This window comes from Melopsittacus undulatus, chromosome 8 (genome assembly GCF_012275295.1).
Source record: "Melopsittacus undulatus isolate bMelUnd1 chromosome 8, bMelUnd1.mat.Z, whole genome shotgun sequence".
NCBI lineage: Eukaryota > Metazoa > Chordata > Aves > Psittaciformes > Psittaculidae > Melopsittacus > Melopsittacus undulatus.
This window is the reverse complement of record NC_047534.1, coordinates 25945670-25970404: the sequence shown is the minus strand read 5'-3', so window position 1 is coordinate 25970404 and position 24735 is coordinate 25945670. Positions and strand designations below refer to the sequence as shown.

Here is a 24735-nt window from a genome sequence, read left to right as displayed (position 1 = left end):
TGGGCAGGGACACCTCACACTAAACCATATCACCCAAGACTTCATCCAGCCTGGCCTTGAACACTGCCAGAGATGGAGCATTCACAACCTCCCTGGGCAACCCATTCCAGTACCTCACCACCCTCACAGTAAAGAATTTATTTCTTATATCCAATCTAAACCTCTGCTGCTTAAGTTTGAACCCATTACTCCTTGTCCTATCACTACAGTCCCTAATGAATAGTCCCTCTCCAGCATCCCTGTAGGCCCCCTTCAGATACTGGAAGGCTGCTGTGAGGTCTCCACGCAGCCTTCTCTTCTCCAGGCTGAACAGCCCCAACTTTCTCAGCCTGTCTTCATATGGGAGGTGCTCCAGTCCCCTGATCATCCTCGTGGCCTCCTCTGGACTTGTTCCAACAGTTCCATGTCCTTTTTATGTTGAGGACACCAGAACTGCACACAATGCTCCAAGTGAGGTCTCATGAGAGCAGAGTAGAGGGGCAGGATCACCTCCTTCGACCTGCTGGTCACGCTCCTCTTGATGCAGCCCATGATGCGGTTGGCTTTCTGGGCTGCAAGTGCACACTGAAGCTGGCTCATGTTCATTTTCTCATCGACCAACACCCCCAAGTCCTTCTCCGCAGGGCTGCTCTGAATTTCCTTTTTGCCCAACCTGTAGCTGTGCCTGGGATTGCTCCGACCCAGGTGTAGGACCTTGCACTTGTCATGGTTAAACTTCATGAGGTTGGCATCAGCCCACCTCACAAGCATGTCAAGGTCCATCTGGATGGCATTCCTTCCCTCCAGTGTATCAACAGAACCACACAGCTTGGTGTCATTGGCAAACTTGCTGAGGGTGCACTCAATCCCACTGTCCATGTCAGCGACAAAGATATTAAACAAGACCGGTCCCAACACCAATCCCTGAGGGACACCACTCGTTACTGGTCTCCAGCCGGACATTGAACCGTTGACCACAACTCTTTGTGTGTGCAGCCATCCAGCCAGTTCTTTATCCACCGAGTGGTCCACCTATCAAATTGATGACACTCCAATTTAGAGACAAGGATGTCATGTGGGACAGTGTCAAATGCTTTGCACAAGTCCAGGTAGATGATGTCAACTGCTCCACCCCTGTCCATCACTTTTGTAGCCCTGTCATAGAAGGCCTCCAAATTGGTCAGGCAGGATTTTCCCCTAGTAAAGCCATGCTGGCTGTCACCAAGCACCTTGTTGTTCTTCATGTGCCCTAGCATGCCTTCCAGGAGAATCTGCTCCCAGATTTTGCCAGGCACAGAGGTGAGACTGACTGCTCTGTAATTCCCTGGGTCATCCATTTTCCCCTTCTTGAAAATGGGGGTTATATTTCCCTTTTTCCAGTCATTGGGAACTTCACCTGTCTGCCATGATTTTTCAAATGTGATGGCCAGTGTCTTTGCAACTTCATTCGCCAGCTCCTTCAGGACCTATGGATGGATTTCATCAGGTCCCATGGACTTGTGTACATTCAGGTTCTTAAGATGGTCTCGAACCAGACCCTCATGTACAATGGGCCCAAGGTCTAGGTTTTCACAGCCCCTGTGTCTGCCTTCCAAGACTCGGGTGCTGCGGTCAGAGCCTTTGCCAGTGAAGACCGAGGCAAAGAAGCCATTCAGAACCTCAGCCTTCTCCAAGTCCTGTGTAGCCAGTTCTCTCGAAAGTTTCCGGAGGGGGCCTACATTGTCCTTAGTCTGTTTTTTAGCCGCTACATACCTATAAAATCCCTTTCTGTTGTCTTTCACATCCCTAGCCACGTTTAGCTCCAATTGGGCCTTAGCTTTCCTAACTCAGTCCCTAACTTCCCAGAAAACATCCCTGTATTCATCCCAGGCCGCCTGTCCTTGCTTCCACCATGTTCTCCTACAATGAGAAAATGTTGGACTTTGCAAGGCTTGACTGAAGTTTTATCATACATGTTCCACAGACAGCACTGCCTGTAATTTCATGTGAAAGAATCTTCAAAGGCTTTGATAAGTTGTAGAAGCATAGAATCGCAGAATGGTTTGGGTTCGAAAGGACCTTAAAGCTCATCCAGTTCCAGCCCCCTGCCATGGGCAGGGACACCTTCCACTAGTCCAGGTTGCTCCAAGCCCCATCCAGCCTGGCCTTGAACACTACCAGGGATGGGGCAGCCACAGCTTCTCTGGGCAACTTGTGCCAGGGCTTCACCACTGTCACAGGGAAGAATTTTGATTTTTCATTTTTCATTTCTGGCAATAGTGACACCTTTAAGAAAACAAATGCAAAATTTCATAAGATACAAAGGTTCTTAATCTTCAAAACAAGAATAATTATCTTCAACAGTCAGCTGTTGGTTATTTTATCTCTGGGTCTTACTCGTACCTTGGAACTGGTGGATAGTCTGCCTGTATAGATAGCAAACTGGGTATCGGCGAATTTGCTGGTGTGTCTCCCTCATCAGATATATTTTAAAGAAACTGGATAGTATTTATGGCCAGTAATAGCACCTGCTAGGTGAAGAGAATGATACAGATAATGAAATCTTCTGGATAAAGACAAAATCTGTGTTTTTATGCTGAAGGTTTATTCCTCCATTCCCCTTCCTGGTGGCAGTGGAAATTTTTTCTGTTTTTTGAAGCTTTATCCTCTGCTATGATCGAAGTGGCATTGGACAGGCAAATAGTTCGATGCTGTAACGTGGGCATTACGTTTGTTTATCAGGTGAATTTGAGCCTATAGGAAAGGTTTTTAAATGATGCCTGGTGATTTTTCATATCAAATTTGCAGTTATTTTTGGAGGTGAGTTTTTCATAGTGTAAACACGTTATGGATTCTGAGTGTGTAGGCTCATTTGGAGGGCTTTAAGCTGCACAGGAAAAAATGAGGATTCTTTCAGTAGTCACATTTTTGAGTTTCAGGATGTTTTTTAAACTAGTCTCTCCTCTTTCTGTCTGCAAAGCCTCTTTTAATGACACAATGTTTGTTTGTTTGTTTGTTTTGTTTGTTTTTGTTGTTTTCCTGCAGTGAAATTCTGAATTGCAAATCTCATGACTCCTTTTATGTGTTACAGCATTCATGTTGGGCCAGATTCTTGGATTCAGTAGAGTTATATGATTTTCTACCAGCTGAGAATTTATGCCAGTATTTCTGGCTTCAAAGTAAACCTTTGGAAGGAAGCACACTGGGCTTCTAATTGGTTGTGACATTCAGGATCTGCAAGTGGCACAGGTCTTGCAAATGTGTGACAAATGCCCAGCATGAGAGATATGGTGAGGGGTGGGAAGGTGAAATGTTGTGATTTCTCCCTTTTGTCATTAATCATCTTTTATAGTAACTGGGTATTGTGAATAAAAGGATGCCGTAAAAATGAATGTGGTGGGAGGTGACCATATGAATCTCAGAAGATCAAATACAAGAAGGTTTGCTGCTGTTTGGACACCAGCAGGCTTAGGGAGACTGAATTATTTCTGGATCTGCCTGGTCAGACTGTAGTTTAATAAATATTGTAGGAGCTGTCATGCTTAGTTTAAACTGAGAAATCCCTGAAATTGTGATTGAAAGTGGATTACAACTGTGTTGTATTTATTTCTCGGGCATAAGCACAGCCATATGGCTTTAGTAGCAATAATACATCTTGCCTTATACAGTCAAGGACAGGTTTCCTCTAATGTACAATGGAGAGGTGGTAACAGAGTCAGTGGTGAAAACTGAAATTGGGGCTTGGTGAATGGTGCTGGGAGAGGCAGTGCCTGAGATTTCTCTGAATTCAGTAGCCTATTTATCTGACTGCAGCACACCTTATTTACAGCAACTTAATCTGCTCACAGCAGGCACAAAGGTCTCAGCATCCTGTTAAAAATCCTGTCAGAAAATCAGGAGGTGACCAGTTGTGACAAGCGGACAGGCTGACAGAGGTGGCATTTGGGTTTTTCCATGGAACAAATGTAGTGGTGGATCATGGTAGGTGAAAAATACTGATGGGGAAGTGAAAAATATAATCTGAATCTTTCTGACTTATCATTTTTACTGGACTGTTTCCTTCTTCCTTAGATGTAGAAAGAGAAATCCATACACCACCCCATGTGAATGAGAAGTTAATTCAGCTCTTCTGGAATAAAAGTGAGTTCACGTTTTTGGCCACCCTTCAACAGAAGGCATCAACTTCCGGAGTTCTACTGTCCATCCGAGAGTTAGAGCACAGGTAAGAGGAAATTGCTTCTCTTCTGTAGCAGTAACAACATAAAAGACACTGAGTACCCAGTCGTCCATTTTGACGTGTTGAAATGATAGATATAAAATCTGGCATAAAAGTTAAAGTCTTTCTTCATAGTCTGTAATTTGCTGGTTTTTTCCTAGTTTTTTTTTTGTGGTGTTGTTTATTTGGCTGTTTTTTTTTTCTCTTTTGTTATAGGAGGAATGCATTATTTCTGTAGTCTGGTCTTTTAGATGGGAAGATCAAAGCCAATGTAGTATGGATGCAATATACTTTGGAAGTTACAAACCTTGTAATGCCATTTCCTTTAGTGGTTTATCATCTGTGCTTTGAGTTTGCTTTTTTGTACAAGTTACACTGATATGTTTCCTGTTTCACTGTGTTTTATAATAATATTTAGAATAAAATAACAGAATCAACCAGGTTGGAAAAGACCTTTAAAGTCATCAGATCCAACCTTGCTCTCAGAACTGCCAAGGCCACCACTAAACCATGACACTAAGGGCCTCGTCTACGCGGTGTTTGAACACTTCCAGGGATGGTGACTCCACAATTTTCCTGGCCAGCCTGTTCCAATGCCCTGTCACTCTCTTGGGAAAGAAATTATTCCTAATGTCCAGTCTAAACCTCTCCCTGCACAGCTTGAGGCCATTTACTCTTGTCCTGTCACTTGTTCCTTGGGAGAAGAGGCTGAACCCACCTCACTACAGCCTCCTTTCAGACAGTTGTAGAGAGTGGTAAGGTCTCCATGGGACTTGTGTTCTCCAGGACCCTCAGCTGTTCCTCATCACACTTGTACTCCAGGCCCTTCACCAGCTTCGTTGCTCTTCTCTGGACCCACTCCAACAACTCAATGTCTCTCTTGTAGTGAAAAAAAAAACTATAAATAATATGTTTTCTTTTTTTGAGATTCAGCAATTAAGCTGCTTATGCTTCTGTATGTCTCCTGCTTGTAGCTTTGTGAATGCTTTCTTCATAATTTTTTAGGGCTCAAAGATCTTTGTACCTAGTCTGACGTCCTCTTGTAATACAAGTAACAGGATGTTCTTTGGTTCTTCCCATTTCAAACATAATGCCAGTCATTCTGCTGCATTTCTTTTAAGGGAAAAAAAAAAAGAAAAAAAGAATCCTATTGGTAGTTAATTTTGTTTATCACGTACATAATACACAAATTTTAGCCCCCTTTCTTTCCTCTTGTTGAAAAAGCCTGTGAAGGAGAAGATGGGCTTTATGATGACCAAATTGTCAATGATGGCTTTTGCCAGTGCAACAGCAGAGATGTCTGTAGCTAGGGGGAGGACTCCACTACTTTCTTATTCTAGTATCATACTTTTATGTCACCCCTACTTTCTTAATTGTCTCTTTCTTTTCCTTTATTCCTTCTCAGTTTCAAGGCCATTGTCTCAATACAGAATATTGTTTTATGTTTCACAAATATCCCTCCCTCCAACTCTTCCTGTTTTCCTTCTCTTACGTTATCCTTGCTTTTGTCATTACTTTTTAATTCCTCCAAGCTTTTCCAGGCCATTGTATCCTTCTGAAATCATGGTTAACAGGATCAGTTTGCCATGTTAAGGGTTTTTTTATCTTTATTTTCATTGAAGAGAAAAAGGACCTTGAGGAGAGCCATTGACAGAGCAACACTGTCAGATGCAGGGACACGTGCATGCACTCAGCAAAATCCAAGGTCAAAGCAGACAGGCACTGATGATTATACAGTGTAAGGCACGTGGATTTTTAGATATTGCTTCTTGTAGGGAGATGTGCTATGCAGGAGTATTAGCCTGTCAAATTAATAGACATTTGCTTAAAAGCGCACTCAGTTGAAGGACTGGGTGCTAGTCTCACTTAAGCCCTTATAGTTCTGTGTAGCAACTGAGGTAGTTTCAGTGTGTGTGGCTCTATGTAAGAGTCAGAACAGGCACCTCCAGTGTTTGTAAAGACTGCTGTTAGGTTATGAATTAATGGATGGATTACTGCCATTATCTTGCTTTTCACAGAATCCCAGAATCCCAAGGGTTGGAAGGGACCTTGAAAGATCATCTAGTCCAACCCCCCTGCAAGAGCAGGGTAACCTAGAGTACATCACACAGGAACTTGTTCAGGCGGGCCTTGAATATCTCCAACGTAATTGGAGAACATAATTAACGAATTAATGAAATTAATCAACGTAATTAATGAAATGAATGTGGAGAAAATACATTTTAGCATTTTGAGGAGTAGAGAGCAAAGATTTGGCCCCTGCTTACTTTATGATCAATGCAATAGCAGAACGTTCAGCTCGGTATTTTTTTAATGTTCCTGTAACTGCTTAGGTTACTGGAGTCTTTAGCTTTGCATGAGTTGAGATGCGTGCAGGCCTTTGGCACAGGGGAAGTCTGTTTTAAGTTGTTGCTGGATATGAAAATAGACAATGCAAAGATAATAGTAATAAACATCATTATGTTTCAGCATGATTTAGACATATGGGAATAAGTATAAGGGTACATTTATTTACCTTTTATACCTAACCAGTTTAGTATTTGACTATGAAAAAGCCAAGAACTCTTTCCTCATGCACAAAATAGGAGCTTTTGTAGTTAAGGTCATAATGTTTTTTAACTTATCAGCATACCAAAAGTGGTTAAATTTTGAGGCTTCAGAACATTCAGAGTGTCAGCAACACCTGAATAAAAGCCATGTTACCTCTTGGTACAATAGTTCATATCTTTATGAGACATAGGTTTTTTGTTGTGCAGTTTTGATAGTTGACAAATAGGTTTTATTCCAAGCAACAAAAAGGTGTGTGTACACATACACACACACACACATACATATTTCAAGTGACCTATGGCAGTGTAACTAGTTCAAAAGGCAGTTTTGCGTGATGTAAGTAGTAGAGATGATGCATAGAATGCTTGGTTTATATTTAATTTCTCTAGAAGTTTTAGCAGGGTTTTATTTCCCATTAATAGCATGGAGCTCTCAAACTAAAGGTATTAAAATAAGATGAATACCACTTTTCTTGAAATCAGTAATTCAGATACGCTGTTTTGTTGTAGTAAATAGATATTTTGCAACAATTAGAGGTTTCTTGTTAATTTATATCATCATTTGATGGACAGGATTTATACTATAATGGTGATAAATGCATCTTTGTTAATATTTTATCTTGTTGAATCAACTTAATGATTATAAAGATTTTGTTTTTGTGATCCAAATGTATTAGAATACAGTTTGGAAAATGGAAAGCTTAATTAACAGAGATTGAGAGTAATTGAGTGGTCTGTTAGGATGTGCAGACTGTGTACATAGTTATCTGGAATATAGTGATAAATCTGAAATTATAATTTTAAATTCTAAGTGAAAGGCAGCAAAGCATAATACAGGATGGACAAACATGTTACTTGCGGATGAAGAAGGTGGAACATACTTTCTTTACTGGAGAATTACTCTAGCCAGTTCTTCCTAAAAGGTCTTAGTGAGCTATTTTGCTCACAGTCCTGTCTCTTCAGACCACCAAGAAAAGGACATAAAAATATGTAAAATCCTAAACATAATGAATCCTTATTTCAATAGTGATTTAATATGATTTCATCTGAAGCTGTCTGCCTGCTCCTTACCTGCTCTGACCTTGCATGGTCCAAAGCCCAAGAACATAAACTAAACAGAGTCAGGATTGGCCTTGTGCAGCTCTCTGGGTTGGACGTACGTAAATGGTTCCCTCCCACTGCTGGCCAAGATCAGCATGTGGAGAAATCTGTCATGGATGTTCAGGTACCCAGACTAATGTTCTTTGAAATACTGGCTTTCACTAAAGGAGCTGACTTTGATTTCTTGACTACACTGGGGCACAATTTAAAAGCCATCTTTTAGGTATGTTACACATAACCAGCAGTGTGTCTCCAAACATCATCTGGTAGTGATGTGGGATGCAATAATCTTCGATCGCGCTTTCTAGTCTTTCATCTGGCAAAATTCCCCTAGATTTTTGGATAGTAACCTGTTGGGTGTTTACTTGTTCTGTTACAGGCTGCTCTCCAAAGATGGATTTTCTTGTTAATGTTCAGTTTATTTTTGTGTAAAGCAGAGAAATGGAGCATTTTAATGCAGAACATGCAAAACTAAACTAGTAAGCAGATCCATTACCCATGAATTACCCACAAAAATAGGACAATGTCCTTATTGACCTTTTCCTCAATGTCTCCTTGTGTGCATTCCCAAAGGAGTTATTGCTTCTGTTACTCTTACTGGTTACTAAAGAGGCAGGATGAAAAACTACCTGTTTTGTAAAATGCCAAGTTTTTTCTCCCTCCCTACTGTTTTGTTGCCATCCAGTGTCTGTCTTCAGTTTGCTTCGTGTTTATTAGTACTAACTTTCTATCCATGTATTGTCATTCTTTCTAAAGAGTTTCCAAATGAGAGATCTCACCAGGATAGAACTACAGAGTGAGTCATAAGATTCATGTTTCTAAGATTTTCTTAAAGGGAGCACTAAACCCTTTACTTTTATTAAGTTTTCTTTTTCTCTTTGGTTTTATGCTAATAACCTCTGTATAGGACCTGAACTTCAGAAAATTCATGCCATGCCAAATCGTTGGAAACTTGTAAGATAATTGTACTGCTGTGGTGAATGGATTTATTGGGTGGAGAACTTGGACCTCCACTACATAGCAGCAAGCTGTGTTGATATAAATATACTGGAGGGTTCTGATAAATATGTCAGGCTAATACTGAAAGTTTTTTTTATTCCTAGCAAGTCAATTTTGTCTGAGGACAGGAACCAGACAGGAGATGTAGTACACTGTTGAACACTTCCCTCCTAGTGACCCCATGGACAGGTTCTGGGACTGCTGAGGAGTAGATGGAAAGCTGTCTGTTCACCAGTAACAGTCAGAAGGCTATCAGGCTGTAATGTGTTTGATTAAAACCACAAAAGGGTAACAAGGTAGTTAAATTAAACACTGAAACCTAATGAATGAAAAGAAACCTGTACAGGTGACCTCTGACCCTAGTAGCTCACCTGAAAGATTGGATCTGCTCTTGCAGATTATTCTCTGCAAGATTTGTGGATGTGTATTGGATTCCAAGGTGCCCAATATCCAAAAAAGGAAGGAAAAACTCTGCAAATGTATCCATTAACCTTTTTCTTTTAGGCTAAAGGTCAGATCTTCATTAATATTTATAGGTAGAATTGCTTAACTGCAAAGCTGTACAGAGAATATTAAGATCCTTGGGCGACATGGTCTAGTGTGAGGCGTTCCTACCCATGGCAGGAGATTGGAACTAGACGATCTTGGGGTCCTTTCCAACCCAAACCTGTCTATGATTTTGTGGTCCACTCTTATTTTCATCCCTCTGAATGTGATGATGGGAAATATGGGATGCATCTACACGCCTTTGTTTTTAATAGTAGGACAAGCAGGTGAGCTTTGTTTCTTCCAGTATTTTTTTCCTTCCATAAAGGTCTTTAGAGATACAAGTGCAAATAGAAGTGGGTCCACCTGCTTCCCTGCTTGAGGTTAAAGTATGCAAAAGAGGAAAGTAAGGAAGAACTGTTACATTCCACACATCTTCCCCTGATTTAAGTGCTGTGAAAGAAGAGTTACAGCTTGAGGAGCTACCTTCCATCTCGTGGCTCCCTGCTGTGAGCAGGTGTTTTATGTGCACCAGGCTGACAATCGTTGTCTCTCTGAAGTATTAACATGCTGCTGATAACCAGCTGTTGGAACACATTGATTGGACCTTGCTGGTGGTTCAAGCAGAATGGCTGGCAGTTTGAAACTCTTTAAAGATGAATTTGGACAGTGCAGGAATGTTGTGGTCAGCCAGGAGCATGACGGGTGGTTCCCCTAGGAGTCCTCTCCAGCATGTTGCATCATTCTGTTTGGTTGTTTGATGACTGTCTGATACAGGGAAAGCAGGGAAATACCTCAGACTTACACTGAATGCAACTGTCTGCTAAATTTAGGCTGCTCATTATGAACACACCTTTCCTAGTTAATAAGACAGTATTATCCATAACTGGTCACTTGCTTAGTTGGACATTTTGCTGGGTCATGTGACTGGTTTTGGGGTGGTATTTACAGTCCAGTAAGGATGACTGTGCTTTCCTTGCCCCAGGTACAGACTTCTGAAAGGGAGGAGGATGGCAGTGTCTGCTGTCATCACTGCTGGCTGTGGAAAGCTGCCAGTGCTCAGATGGCAGTGGTGAGGGAAGGAGGAGATCCACAGGGCAGGTGGAAGCACTGTGGTTGTACAGAGAGCAGTGACAAGCAGCCGTGTGGCTGGGCATTGAGAGAGCAGAAAGGAAGAGAATTTTTGCTGGGAATCTGGAAGAAATGTGTGGAATTTGTCATAAGAAATGACTGAAAAGCTGCTGAAGTTGAGGGAAGACCCTGGTAAGGGCACAGCAATTAGGGTAATTTGTTTTCAAATACTGTATTTTGATTCAGGTGTCAGACCTCATTAGTTTAAAAGACTGTATTATCCTCTTTTGTTTTATTGCAGTCTGGTATTTAGAGGTTGGGGATTTGGGGATGTCCTGAGCTCTTGCTGCAGGGATAAGTATAAGGGAGGGAGTGGATGGGAGCTATGCTCTGCTTTGGTTACAGCTCTGCTGGGGCTTCTTGTGGTCATGCTGGCAGCTCCAGGGGTCTGCATACCCACAGTGACCCTGGAGCTAACGACAGCTCAGAGTTCCAGGTTAGCTTTAAAAGATTGATATCCCACACTTGGAAAGTCCTCAGATACAACTGCTTTGCAGGCTGCAAATGATGCGCTGCAGAAACTAACCTTTGGCCAAGGGTTGTGGGTGATGAGTCCTACAGTGACTACCTCAGAGTGTTACCGTGCCTTGTGTTCCTTGGGAGTAGTTACAGTGATAGTGTGAGTATAAGGTGACTGAATACAAAGTGACTTGATTTTGGAATGATGGTATGTAAATAAATTATTATTTTCTCTCGTCAGATTACTTTTCTGCCAGACTAGGTTATCACTGGGTTGACATGCCTTATTGCTACCGAATGGTTGGATCTGAGGCAAAAGATGAGGTAGGAATAAGCAGGCAGGAAAGGGATGACATCTCTTTCAGGAGTGGTTATACCAGACTTCATCCCTTACTGTGTGATCAACTTCCCTCTATGTCTTGTCAGGGAATAAAATCATATTTCTCCTGTTATTTGGCCACTTCTTGCAGATACCAACAGTTAGTAGTGATGTCTCGATTCATGTCTCTGTGTCTATGTGTGTAAGAGGACAGTGTGGGGTTTACTGTTGGTGTTTTGTTGTGAGGGTTTTTTTTGGTCTTTTTTAGATGTAGCACCTAAGGAGCTGTGACTTTACCTTACCTCAATTGATAGACACTTTTCTGTCCTGCTGACTGTGCTAGCTTTGGAGCCTTCTAAGGTTGGATGCAGCCTTGGGTGATATGGTTTAGTGTGAGGTGTCCCTGCCCATGGTAGGGGGGTTGGAACTAGATAATCTTGAGGTTCTTTCCAATCCTAACTATTCTATGATTCTATGCTATACTATTTTTAGGGGCAATGTGGTACTACCTACTTGGTTTACTATGAATAAGGAAGAGAGCAGGTCTTTTTCAAAGAGTAGGCAGGTTGTTTCCACAGTGAAGATAGATAGATTTTTTTTTTTTAAGATGTGTGAAATGGAAACAAAAATGCTTAGGGTCAATCCTAGCAACTCATGCCATGAAAATTAGTAGCTGCTTTATACCAGCTCTGACTCCAGCTGTTTTTTAGTTTGCAGGCAAACATTGGGGTTACTTTTTTCTTGATATGAAAAAAGAAGAAAGTAAATTTGTATTTGGATGACCTTTGCCTAGTTGCAGGTACACAAATGCATTGTAAATGCTTAATGCCTTGCAGCTTGCATGCCCAGCTGCCATGTAGAAGATATGTAGAACAAAAGATAAAATGTTTATTATGGAAAATGTCAGTGTGGGTGTTTTTGTTACCAAGTATTTCAAGCTGGGCTGCTATAACATGATTCCTGTTGTTTTCAGAGTGGTCTGAATGGAAAAATGAAGTTGTTTAATTGAATGGAGTTCCATTTGTTTGAAATGAAAGGATACAAGTTTTTGAAAGACTCCTGTTTAGGCAGCAAACAGCACAGTGAAGTTGAACTTTCAGACTTTTACTTCAGAGTTTGAAAGAATTTGGTATTAAGTTTCAGCTTATTTTGGGATTTGCTTGTATAGGAGTTAGGTGATGATAGAATCTTATTTTGTGCAATGTGTGGGATTCAGCTTTGAATTTTCTTTTGTAGAAAGTTAATCTGTTTTTTCAGTGAGACACTTCGTTGTCACAGATGATCCTCCTTCTACTCATGAGACCTTTTGTGCTACCTGATGTCAGTCTGATTTTGCTCACGAACTTTGATGATATCAGTATGTAATCTCTGCCACAGCAGTAAGTCTTTAATGACGCGTGAGTGAAGATTTTCCATGTATGGCTTTGCTGTGCAGTCTCTCAATCTGTCTGTATTGAAAGTAGCTGTGAAAAGTAGCTTTGTAAGTATGCATATGTAGTGGAGGACTAAATCTATACACTTAAATAAGAGCATTTATTCAAAATCAAGTGTTTCACAGGGTGTAATGCTTCAGAGGTTGGGATCTTACCCTGGCACTTGTTAGGAACTGGGGTACGAGAACAGTGCCTATGGAAGTGATTGGAATGTTTGCCTTAACAGCTGTAACTTGTTCTAGTTTAGCATCCTTGCAGAACCACGGTAACAGCTACAATGTGAGTGTTTACTTTTGTTTGAGGAGATGTATCTCCTGTTTCAGAGCCACTGCTTTTGCTCTATGTGGCTTCATTGATGGGGCAGTGGTCTCAGGCTTATGCCTGCCAGTTGACCTGCAGGATAAGGGTACCCAGTTGACCTGCAGGGTAGAGTACTCAGTTGACCTGCAAGATAGAGTGCCTGCTCTTAGCATGACTTGGTTTCCACTGAGGAGCATTAGAACAAGATCTCAGTTACTTCTATGTTGCTGTCTATGCTGAGCCACTTGGCAGCACAACCAAGGTAAAAACATGACTGTGTGTGCCACAGTGCACATGGGTTCCAGCAGTGGTAAGGAACAGTGCAAGGCCAAAAGTGTCATGATCTGTGATTCGTCACAGGATCTTTGTAGCTCAAAAATCCTGAAATCTGTGTGCTAATGGATGAAGATTCTTTGGCTGTTTGTCTATAAACACATCTAGAAGTGTTTCTGCAAAGATGCTAGAGCACAGTCTTGACTGAAGCCATTTTTATCATTAAACATCATTAAGTGTTCTGATACTCTCCTTGGCATGGTGCCATTGTGAAATGTAAAAATGATGTGCACAAACATGTCCAAACAGGCGAATTCGTGCAGCAGCTTCCTGAACTTCTAGCAGATGAATGGGCTGGTCTCTGAATCTTCCTTGAATTTGCTTTGCTATAAAAAATATAAAAACTGTGCAATGACCAGACTGAGAGAACTTCCAGAAGCTCCTGTTCATTAGTAGCCTGTTTCTTATTATAGCAGTGAAAATCTATATATGTGTATCTAAATAACATATATATATAATCCAGCAGTTGAGAGTCCTGACATTGTAATTTTGCTGCCACATGCGCAAAGTGAATGGTGCTCCTATCTTTGAAGTCCTGGGGTTTAGTGACCTTCTCCCACACAGTGTTAAGCAGATGCACAACTGTTTTGACTAGCTGGCACCCCAAGTTTGTACACATTCACAGGGATGCCATCTGTGCCTGCTGCCTTGCCCTGGGACATCTGTTCAGTAGCTCTAAGAGCATCTGCTCTAAGTGTTGGTGCTGCTGCTTGAAAGACGCTGTGGGGCTTCATTTGGCACTTGATTATGGCTGACGGAAGTTGTAAAGTCGGAATGAGAACTCTACTTTATTTATGTTAACATGATGAAGGGGAAGATTGCCAGAATTGAATGCAAAAAGTAGTTTTGCTTTAGTTCTTAGAGCTTGTATTGGAGCATTTAATCAGTATTGTGCTTACCAGATGGTGCCCTGTCTTCACTGTGGGATGTTTTAGTGTCTCAGGATAGGTATTAGCTTCATAAAGATCTAGGAAATAAAAAAGTGCTGCATACACTGAGGATATGCAAAAGGACTTGTATCCTAGTGCTTTTCTTGGGATTTTATTTTATTTGTAGTCTGAGAGCCTTCTCTCCTTCGGCCACTTCTACAACCTGACAGCAGTAACATCTTTGAATGAAACATAATGATGTTTGTCACAGATTAAGATCACTGCTGTGGTGGATAAGATGAATAGGTAAATATGTATCTTTAATGTAAATGGTGGATTAAGCCATTTCACCTTATAAAAATACTTTGGTTTTTCTGCTTCGGATGTCTTACGTGTTCTTATTTTGAGAACTTTTCCAGTTTTGTTGGTCATTACATCCACAGCAGCTGTTTCCAACTTAAATATTCACTATAGTTGTGAACAAAAGAAGGAGGGGGGAGAGAAAATATTAAACATCCCTGAGTTGGGTTTTATCCTCTCATAACAATATTTGTGTGTGAGGTACAAGGGGTTGCAAAAGTTATCAGAATGTGTTGTCAGGCATCTAGAATTGATTGTGGAATAATACTGTCCTTCTGTAAAGCTCATTGCATGATCTTAGAATCCCAGCTTCTGTGATGTGCATAAAATTACTCTGAATTTAGCAGCATGTTTTTCTCTTACGCACTGGGATTTGAATGAGAAGCTGTAGACAAACCTAGAAAAAGCATTTGAATTGTGTAATTGTATAAAAGAAGCCAGCAGTAGCATACATAGAATCATAGAATCATAGAATACTTAGGATTGGAAAGGACCTTAAGATCATCTGGTTCCAATCCCCCTGCCATGGGCAGGGACACCTCACACTAAACCATATCACCCAAGGCTTCGTCCAGCCTGGCCTTGAACACTGCCAGAGATGGAGCATTCACAACCTCCCTGGGGCAACCCATTCCAGTGCCTCACCACCCTAACAATAAAGAATTTCTTCCTTATATCCAATCTAAACCTCTGCTGCTTAAGTTTGAACCCATTACCCCTTGTCCTATCACTACAGTCCCTAATGAATAGTCCCTCCCCAGCATCTCTGTAGCCCCCCTTCAGATACTGGAAGGCTGCTGTGAGGTCTCCACGCAGCCTTCTCTTCTCCAGGCTGAACAGCCCCAACTTTCTCAGCCTGTCTTCATATGGGAGGTGCTACAGTCCCCTGATCATCCTCGTGGCCTCCTCTGGACTTGTTCTAACAGTTCCATGTCCTTTTTATGTTGAGGACACCAGAACTGCACACAATACTCCAAGTGAGAGCAGAGTAGAGGGGCAGGATCACCTCCTTCGACCTGCTGGTCACACTCCTTTTGATGCAGCCCAGGATACTGTTGGCTTTCTGGGCTGTGAGTGCACACTGCAGCCGGCTCATGTTCAGTTTCTCATCAACCAACACCACTGTCATGGGTTCAGCCGTAGCAGTAATTTTTCTCCTTCTTGTAGCTGGTGCAGTGCTGTGTTTTGACTTCTGGGCTGGGAACAGTTGCTTGATAGTGAGCATGTTTTGAGGGTGTTTTTGTTCAAGGCCTTTGTTCTTGTTCAAGTGCCTTTTGTTCAAGGCACGTGTTCTGCCGGGGAGGAGGGGAGGCCGTGAGGAAGGAGAGACAGGACACCTGACCCAGGCTAGGCAATGAGGTATTCCATACCATAGCACGTGATGCCCAGGATGCATACTGGGAGAGAGAAAGCGGGAGGGGTGGAGCTCGGGAGGAAAATGGAGGAGGGAGCACGCGGTGCTCGGCCGGGCAGGGTGGAGTGAGTTATGGGTCGGTGGCTGGTGGGGTGTTGTATTCTTTTCGCTTGTTATTGGCTGTATCATTACTATTGTGTTATGCCTTAGCTATTAAACCGTTCTTATCTCAATCCATGGGGGCTACATTCCTTGGATTCTCCTTCCTAACTCTCCGGGAGTTGGGGGACTTGGTTTAAATCACGACACCCCCAAGTCCTTCTCCGCAGGGCTGCTCTGAATCTCTTCTCTGCCCAACCTGTAGCTGTGCCTGGGATTGCTCCAACCCAGGTGTAGGACCTTGCACTTGTCATGGTTAAACTTCATGAGGTTGGCATCAGCCCACCTCACACGTGTGTCAAGGTCCCTCTGGATGGCATTCCTTCCCTCCAGCGTATCAAACGAACCACACAGCTTGGTGTCATCGGCAAACTTGCTGAGGGCACACTCAATCCCACTGTCCATGTCACCAACAAAGATGTTGAACAAGACTGGTTCCAACACTGATCCCTGACGGATACCACTTGTTGCTGATCTCCAACTGGAGATTGAGCCGTTGACCACAACTCTGCATGCATCCATTCAGCTTGGAGTAGCGACAATGTTTCAGCCAAGGTCAGATTGTGTTGCTGGTTCCTAGCCAGTGAGCTTTCTTAATATGTATGTTCTGAGAACTTAATCTGACAAAATACATGTTACTTTTGATTACACCTGGTTAAAAAATGTATCAAAAGAAAAGAAATACTCATTGAGAAATACCAGCTAAAACAAGAAACCATCACTTTATACTAACAAGTTGACAAGCAGATTACTTTCTCAACTCTTTTGGAAAAAGGTCTTGAGGAGAGTAGCGGGGGGCTGACTAGAGCAGCAAATAGACATGAGGCTTCATGCAGATGCATTAGGAGTCTAGTATTTACAGAAATAATGTTCCTGTTAGTGTATCAAGGCAGTGACTATCTGGAAGCTTGGCTTTTTTGGATAAACTGTAATGTAAAAACTATTTACAAATTTTTACTGTTGAGAATTTCAAATATTTGCTTGCAGTGTCTATAGAATGTGGGGTTTTGATGAAAGGAAGAATTTGATTCTAACTTCAAAGAATATGCAAGATGATTTACAGTTGGATTTGATGATCTTGAAAGTATTTTCTAACATAAGAGATTCTATGATGCAGAAGCAGAACTAGTTGTAATACTTGGGGATCTCACTTAGCTTTTAATATGGATCTCATGGCAACATTGAGTTCACATTTGCCTACTGATGATATATACCTTTATTCAGACAGTCCCAGGTGCTGCAGTCCTTTCAGGAACGCAGACTAATTCTGTTCCAGTGTTCTCTTGTTCCTCACAAAACGCTGGGAAGTACCTACCTCTTAGAGATTAGTTCAGTTTCTTGCCTCTTGTATGATCATTTGTTAATATCCTCCTGGTGTTTACCTGTTGGTTTGCAGTCGACAAAAAATTGTGCAATGGTATTTAAAGTCAAAGATGGGATAGATATTAAAGAATCATGGAATGGTTTGGATTGGAAGGGACCTTAAAGCTCATCCAGTCCCAACTCCCTGCCACAGGCAGGGACACCTTCCACTAGACCAGGTTGCTCCAAGCCCCGTCCAACCTGGTCTTGAACACTTCCAGGGATGGGGCAGGCACAGCTTCTCTATGCAACCTGTGCCAAAGCCTCAGCACCCTCACAGGGAAGAACTTCTGCCTAAGATCTCATCTCAGTCTCCTCTCTGTCAGGTTAAAACCAATCCACCTTGTCCTGTCCCTACAGGCCCTTGTCCAAAGCCACTCTCCAGATTTCTTGTAGCCTGTTTAGGCACTGGGAGCTTCTCTAAGGTCTCCTGTTAAGGAGCCTTCTCTTCTCCAGGCCTAACCAGCCCAGCTCTCTCAGCCTGGCTCCAGGTCAGAGCTGCTGCAGCCCTCACAGCATCTCTGTGGCCTCCTCTGGACTCTCTCCAAGAGTTCCATGTCCCTCTTGTGTTGTTGCCCCAGAGTTGGATGCAGGACTGCAGTGGGGGTGATCTCTCCAGAGTGCAGTAGAGGGGCAGAATCCCCTCCCTTGACCTGCTGGTCACACTCTGGGCATGCAGTGTAGCATGTGGGGAGGCTCTGGGCTGCAAAAAACAAAAACAAAACAAAAAAATCCATTTATTGTCTCTGGCTTTACTAATTATTTTCTCACAGGTTGATAATTTCTTGATTAAGCTTATGTTTTTCCTCTCATTTTTTTTTGTCCACAATTAGCAGATTAGAACTTGAGCAGGGGCATTTATTTCCAGGAGTGGATGGCCTTTATGTCATTGTTTTTGAAGAGCCATTCTTCCAGTGTCTGGTGAGAAGAGGAAAGGCAAGGCAATATTTGCTATTGAACGAACTATTTGTGCATGACTTGTATTAGGGTAAAGAAAAGACAACTGCATCTTTTGAACTGTGAACATGGTGTAGTCAAGATCTCAGTGTGAATTTGTGCGTCTTAAAGGCCCTAAAAATCAATCGAGTGTTGCTTTACATTGCCTTGAGATAGAGACACCTTGGGCTAATTCAGTCAATGTTATGTAGCTCTACCTCCTGTTTTCTGCTGTTGGGATTTTGTTGACTGCTGTTTACTGATGTTTATCTGAGTGTAACTGCTTCTGATTTGCGCTTGTTGAAGGGTGGTGGAAAAGATGTGCAGAAATTGTGTGCTATCAGCGTCCTTCCCTGTCACAGGGGAGGTCACATGGTGGTTTATGCAGTCCAGCGGCACTTCACAGTGCATTAGGTGTATGTGCATAAAAATGTTAACACTGGTTATTACAGTAAGTGTTAATTGTCTATTATATAAATTAGTCAGGAGAATGCCAACAAACTTGGTGCCTAAGCAGCAAGCTGTTTTTAGCCTTGAAGTAACTATTGACACTGAAGCTCATCAGATGGGAAACTCTGTTGCCTTGCAATTCCTTGTGCTGCTCAAGTAATAGAGTACAGCTGTGATAAAGTGCAGGCTCTGACTGACCTTTCAGTTCTGTACTCTTTCCATTTGATTAACAAACCAGCCAGTGTGTGTAGGTGATTACCTGATCCCATCAGCTGGCAGAGATTATGTAGAAGGACTGCAGGAAGCCATGTGCTTCCTGCAGAAGGAGCTTGTCTTGATATTAGGTTTTTCAACTTCTAAAATCAACCATGTAATATAGACATACCTTGTAGGTGGGAAAGGTAGTAGAATCTTATGTAGCTCTCCCTCATTTTCTTTTCCTTAAGTTTTCTGCCTCACTGCTGCTTATCTGAACAAGAAAGTCTCTTTAATTAAAGCCTCTTGAATGACTTCCTTTTGTGCTTTGATGGCAATTATGAAACATTGAACTTTGTAAATATGACATGACTGACAGTACTTGTCCTAGTCCTTTGCTGGCTTGGAAATACCAGCATCATCATCTGCTTGATATTGACTCTGCTGTTACTGAGCTTCAGAATAAAATAAAAAAAAAATCCTTTCCAGTTTTCTTATGAATATAAGATAGTTACTTTAATGGGGGGTGGTGGTGGTAAGTAATCAATATTCTGCTTTACTGTTTAGAAAGCTCCTGTTTCTCTGCCCTCCCTATGCCTTTATGTGCATGACACAGGCCAGTTCGTTCACAGCACCAGCCTTTCTTAGGTTTTCCACTCAGCTGGAGTGGAAAACATTATTTATTTACACATATGCATGCTGTGTTTTCATTCAGTTTTGGTTTTGCCTTTATCTGTCTGTGTTTTTTACTTTGTCACTTGAGTCTTTGATTCAGGTGACCTGATAATGCTCAGACCTTCCATGAAAAACGCAATAGCAGGGTACTGGCAGGCAGAATGCAATGGCAAGGCACTGCTAGGCTGGAGGAGGGCTTGAGTTCCTCTTTTGATCAAGATTTCTTGCCTTGGTGTTTCCCTTCCCATGTCTTCCCAGCTGGTGTTTTTTCTTGTAGGTAAGTTCCTCCCAAAAAACTATGTATTTCAGTTACATTCTAAAAAGCCTCCACTTCAGTGGTAAGAGCTGTTCTTGGTGAAGTGCACAACCCTGTGTTAATGCTTGTGCACACTGGCTATTGAAGTTTGTGTACAGCCAAGCAGCATAAAAGGTTTGTGCTAAAATGAAAATGGGCACCTGGACACTTAGTATTTTTGTATTTATTTTTTTTTAAAGTGGATTGCATTACTGTCATTCACCTCCTTTTTCCACCTGGCTAAACTAGCACCAATCTTTTAATATTTCAAGTACCATGCGTTGCCCAGGGGGGAAAAACAGGATGCGGCAGAGGCATTATGGAGCTAGATGGGGTTAGGGACTAGCTGGACAACTTAACATCTGCACTTAGTTGTGGAGTTATTTCTGCTCAAAAGAAGGTCTGCATCTCCTTTCTCCTATATCCAGGGCTTCATCTGAGCAGGGAAAAGAGAGCCTTGATTTGATACGCTGTAAATACCATGTGTGATCTGAAGCCCAAGAGAAGGCTTCACTGTGTACACTGTCAATGTGCTACCACCTGGAAGGGCTCAGTTCACCCTAGAAGTGGCTCTCTTCACTGGCATGGGTCCAGGTACTAGCAGTAGTTAGAGCTCTTCTATGACTGTGACAACTACCTAAAGATTTTGATGATTTGGTTGTTGAGACACCTAATCCAGCCAGGAGCTTTTGTTCCCTTGGAAAGCTGAATAATTACAGCTGTAATAATAAAAGTCAGAAAATGATTTAAAGCACAATTGCACTCATGGGAGTGCTAAAAGTAAGCAGTTTTTTAAGAAGTGGATTTGCAAATAGTAAATACAAATGTAATGATGACTTGGTGGTTTCTTACCTTAATGGCTTTTTATTTGTTCCTTGGTAATGTACAGTTCTTTAGTTTTGCATTTCTTACAAATCCTGCATTCATACAAAACATTCTGGTGGTGGAGTTACTTTTTTGTAGTATGAACCTATACTATGGGTAAAAAGAGGACTTCAATTTCCAGGACTACCAAATGGTGTTTTGAAGCTGTTTGTGCGTAAATGGTATTGCTGTTTTTGTAATGCACTGAATCATAGAATAGAATGTGTAGTCTTTTCTCTCTAGCTCTTAAAAAATGAACTAGCTACTCCATGTGGAGTAACCTCTAGATTTTGACCTTCCACATAGTGTTTGCTTAGAAAAGTCTATGAATTAAGAAGAAAGTGAGAGAGGAATGAATGAACCAACACCAGAGCTGACTCTTGGTTTTGTTTTCAATACAGCTATTTTGAACTGGAGAGCAGTGGCCTGCGGGATGAGATTAGATATCACTACAGGTTTAATGGGAAGTCCAGAACAGAGGTGTTCCCATACCGTCTGGCAGATGGACAGTGGCATAAGATTGCTGTGTCACTGAGTGCATCCCACCTTCTGCTCCATGTGGACTGCAACAGGTAAGAAAATGTGTTCAGTAATTTATATTTCTTTGAAAAATGTTCCTTACTTACACACAGGAATAAAATTGGAAAAAGAGAGTGGTTACTAGTATTTTTTTTTATATCCAACTTAAAAAGCACAGTGAACAGCCATTGGAGAAGAAAAGGAAAGCAAAGCATTCGTATGAAACAATTCATTGTGATTGTGAGCACATGTGGAAAAGGCTGATTGCCAACTGGGGATTATTAAATGCATCTCTGTGGTTTAGGCACCAGCTGATGTTATGTTTAACTGTGATTGCATTGAAGTATTATAGATTGGTGTGTAGCCTTGTCTGTTGTGAGCTGCTTCACTTGGTGTACCTGCAAACTTGAAGAATACGTAGATGTGTCAAAGGCATTTTAATTCTATTTTGCATAATCAAACAGTTCACTCTCTTGGTTTTCTACCTGCTGCCCCACTTGGAGGCTTCTGAGAAAATCTTTCTGCATGTCTAGAGCTGGTGCTTTTTCTTTTCTGAAGGGTGTTACGCTATCATTGCACTTTTTTCCATTTAAAAGTTGAGAAGCCTGCAAGGTGCCTATTGTCAGGATTTTAAGAAATAAAAAGCAGTAAACCCAGAATCTGTCTTCCCTAGGATCTCTCTTGCCTTGGGACTTGATCTCACAATTTACTGAAGACTTGAGCTTTTGTTGACTTAGTAGTTGATGAGGAAAGTCAACCTGAAATTGGGACCTTCAAAACAGTTGTTAGGGGTGAGGAAGGTGGGCCATTACTTTTGTGTTGTCTTAAACCAAAATTAGTATAAAAATACCCTTTGTGTTCAGTGAAAGAATTATCAGATGCCTTTTCGAATTGTAGCACTTACTGGGTAGGGTGCTGGTAGCAGTTATTTTTTCTCAAGTCTTCATTTTCTTGCAGGCAGAGTAAAGGTGTAAGAGTATTACAGGATAATGAGATTACTGGAACATTTGAAGGAGTTAAAATTTGGACTAAAGTAATTCTGAGCTACTCTTTTGAGGAGAAGGTTACAACCATTTTTTGCAACTGCATTAACTACTGACAGTAATAATCTAATGTGAAGGAAGGTTCTTATCGAATCCTTTGACTTGGACCCTGCAAGCAATTAAATGCTTGGAGCAATTTTAATTTCATTGAGGCACAAAATCTACAATTTGACAAGATCATCTTTATTTCAGCTCTCTGAGTTATTTCTGGTACCATTATTTGTGTTCCTGTTATATTGTTTCTTGGCTTGCAACTGTATCCTTTTTTATTTGCTTATTGACTGGGGTTTGGTGCAGGTTCTTCATAATGTGTTTAGGAAGCCCCTTTTTTAGCAGATTGTTTTACTGGCTGCACAGAGTGTGAAAGGAAGACAACACAAAACATCTGACTGGTGCAGAAGTCTATGCAGGGATAGGAGAGCTGCCCAGAGTCATGGCTGGGACCTCATTTTCTTTACAGCAACAGGCAGCAATAGATAAATGCAGTTATGGAATGAGCTCTGCTGTCACAGGAGGTGATAAATGTGTATAGATATCTCTGTCAGGTGGACTTAAACGGGCCTGATCCATCTAAGCATGTTTCTTCAGTCTGTTCCCAACATAAATCCACACATAAATGCCTCTGTTTGGCTGTGTATTTGAGATATTTTATGACAACTCCTGTGAAAAGTGATGGGAATGATTCCGAAAGCATGACTTGAAGGCAGATCATAAGTAGAAGTTTTAGCGAGGAAAAAAAAGAAAAGGAGACCTTTAAGTTCCTGAGTTGACTGCAGCATCTCTATTCAGTTAATCAGAGAATTTTATGGATGTTGGTGTTATAGATTCCTTCATTGTAACTCAATCCGCTACATCTTTGCACTTGGAAGAGGAGTCAACATCTTATTCATCTTTGAACAAGCATTTCCCAATCATACTACAGTAAATGTCAAAGACGTGAAACTAGAAGAGCAAACCAGTGAAGGGTACTTCTGGGCACCTCTGAAAATTCTGAGCCTTGTTCATGATAGTGTGAGGAAAGGTGCAGCTGATGATATGCACAGAATGAGGTGTTGAGGCCTGCAGAGTTTACCTGTAAATGTCACCATTTCAGGCTGGTGTAGTGTCAGTGGTTCCCAGAAGAGTTCAGGTACCTCATGGGAAGTGACACTTGGGCAGACTTAATGGAACAAGTAAGTTGCAGGGAGAGGGAATAGGACTACAGGTAGCAGATAGACATGTCTCATCTCCTGTAGAGATTGAGTATCGTCAGAACAAGAATTTATCTTGAAATGTACATACTGAGTTAAAGAAGTTTTGTTCTTTTTACTTACTGTTCTTTCCCTGTAAAAATTAAAACAAAGCAAAAAGAGAAAAAGAAATCAACAAAATTAATCCCTTGGCTTCTTCCTGGATTCCTTTAACGGGGTTGTAACATTGTTTCCTTAGAGAAATGCAGGAATTTGTATAAATGCATTGCTCCTTTTTGTTTAGGGGTATGGTAATAGGTTATGCTTTTGGAAGGCTGTTGTGAATGATTTGTTAATGCAGTGTTATTAAAGTTCACATATATCTGAGAGTTATGGAAGGTGTTTGCATTGGGGAAAATATCCAGTTGCAGCCTAAGTTTGCTGCAGGATTTGTACTGATACCCAAAGCTGATCTCTGGCCTCTGAAACCTGCAGTAGGTCAGAAAGCATTGAAGATGAAACTTTGAATTTGTAAACAGATAGTCAAACCTACTTTTATTTTTCCAGCCTTATCAGCCGTATTACTCTGATTGGTAAAATTGCTTTGACATTTGGTACTTGATTGTCTGTTGGATTCAATTCAAAGTTGACTTTGTTTTTCAGACATGGATAGGTTCGGGAAGAGTACTTGAGAACTAGTAAAAAGCCTTTAGTGCTTTTAAGAGTCATTTTTAAAGAAATGTAATTGCTTCTATTCTAATGAGCTGTAATATAGTGGGGGAGTAGATGTACCACAGGAGCTGTATTTGCTCAAGTACGTGGCCTTCTGAAATCAGCTCCTGCTGAATCTTACTTGCTCCTTTTGGTGCTCCTTCAAGAACAAGGAGTGGGAACTGTAGCTGAGTTTGATGCTAGAGCTTGGAGCTGCTGACACAGGAAGATAACTGTGTCACTGGACTCCTCTCACTGGATTCCTCTCACTGACTCAGAGAGCCTTTGTGTTTGGCCTGGGCAGGGACCTCTGGCCAGGGATGCATCCTGGACAACTGAAATGAGAAAGGAATTTCAGACTGCATTGATTATTGATGTACAAGTAAAACGTGAGTGACATGGGAATTAAATACACTGCTCTTAATTCCTTGTGTCTCCAATGCTGTGTCCACTACTGATGAAGAAACCTTGTTTCAAGATACTGCTTTGT

The 24735-nt window shown here is 41.5% G+C and overlaps 1 protein-coding gene across 1 annotated transcript in view; it reads left to right on the top strand.

Annotated features, from left to right (window-relative positions):
* NELL1 (neural EGFL like 1) overlaps nt 1-24735 on the top strand; it is a 298976-nt gene that overhangs the window by 22616 nt on the left and 251625 nt on the right. The window contains exons 3-4 of the mRNA XM_034065392.1: nt 4030-4180; nt 21205-21375. Coding sequence (XP_033921283.1) covers nt 4030-4180; nt 21205-21375 — 322 coding nt within the window. The remainder of the gene's footprint in view (nt 1-4029; nt 4181-21204; nt 21376-24735) is intronic.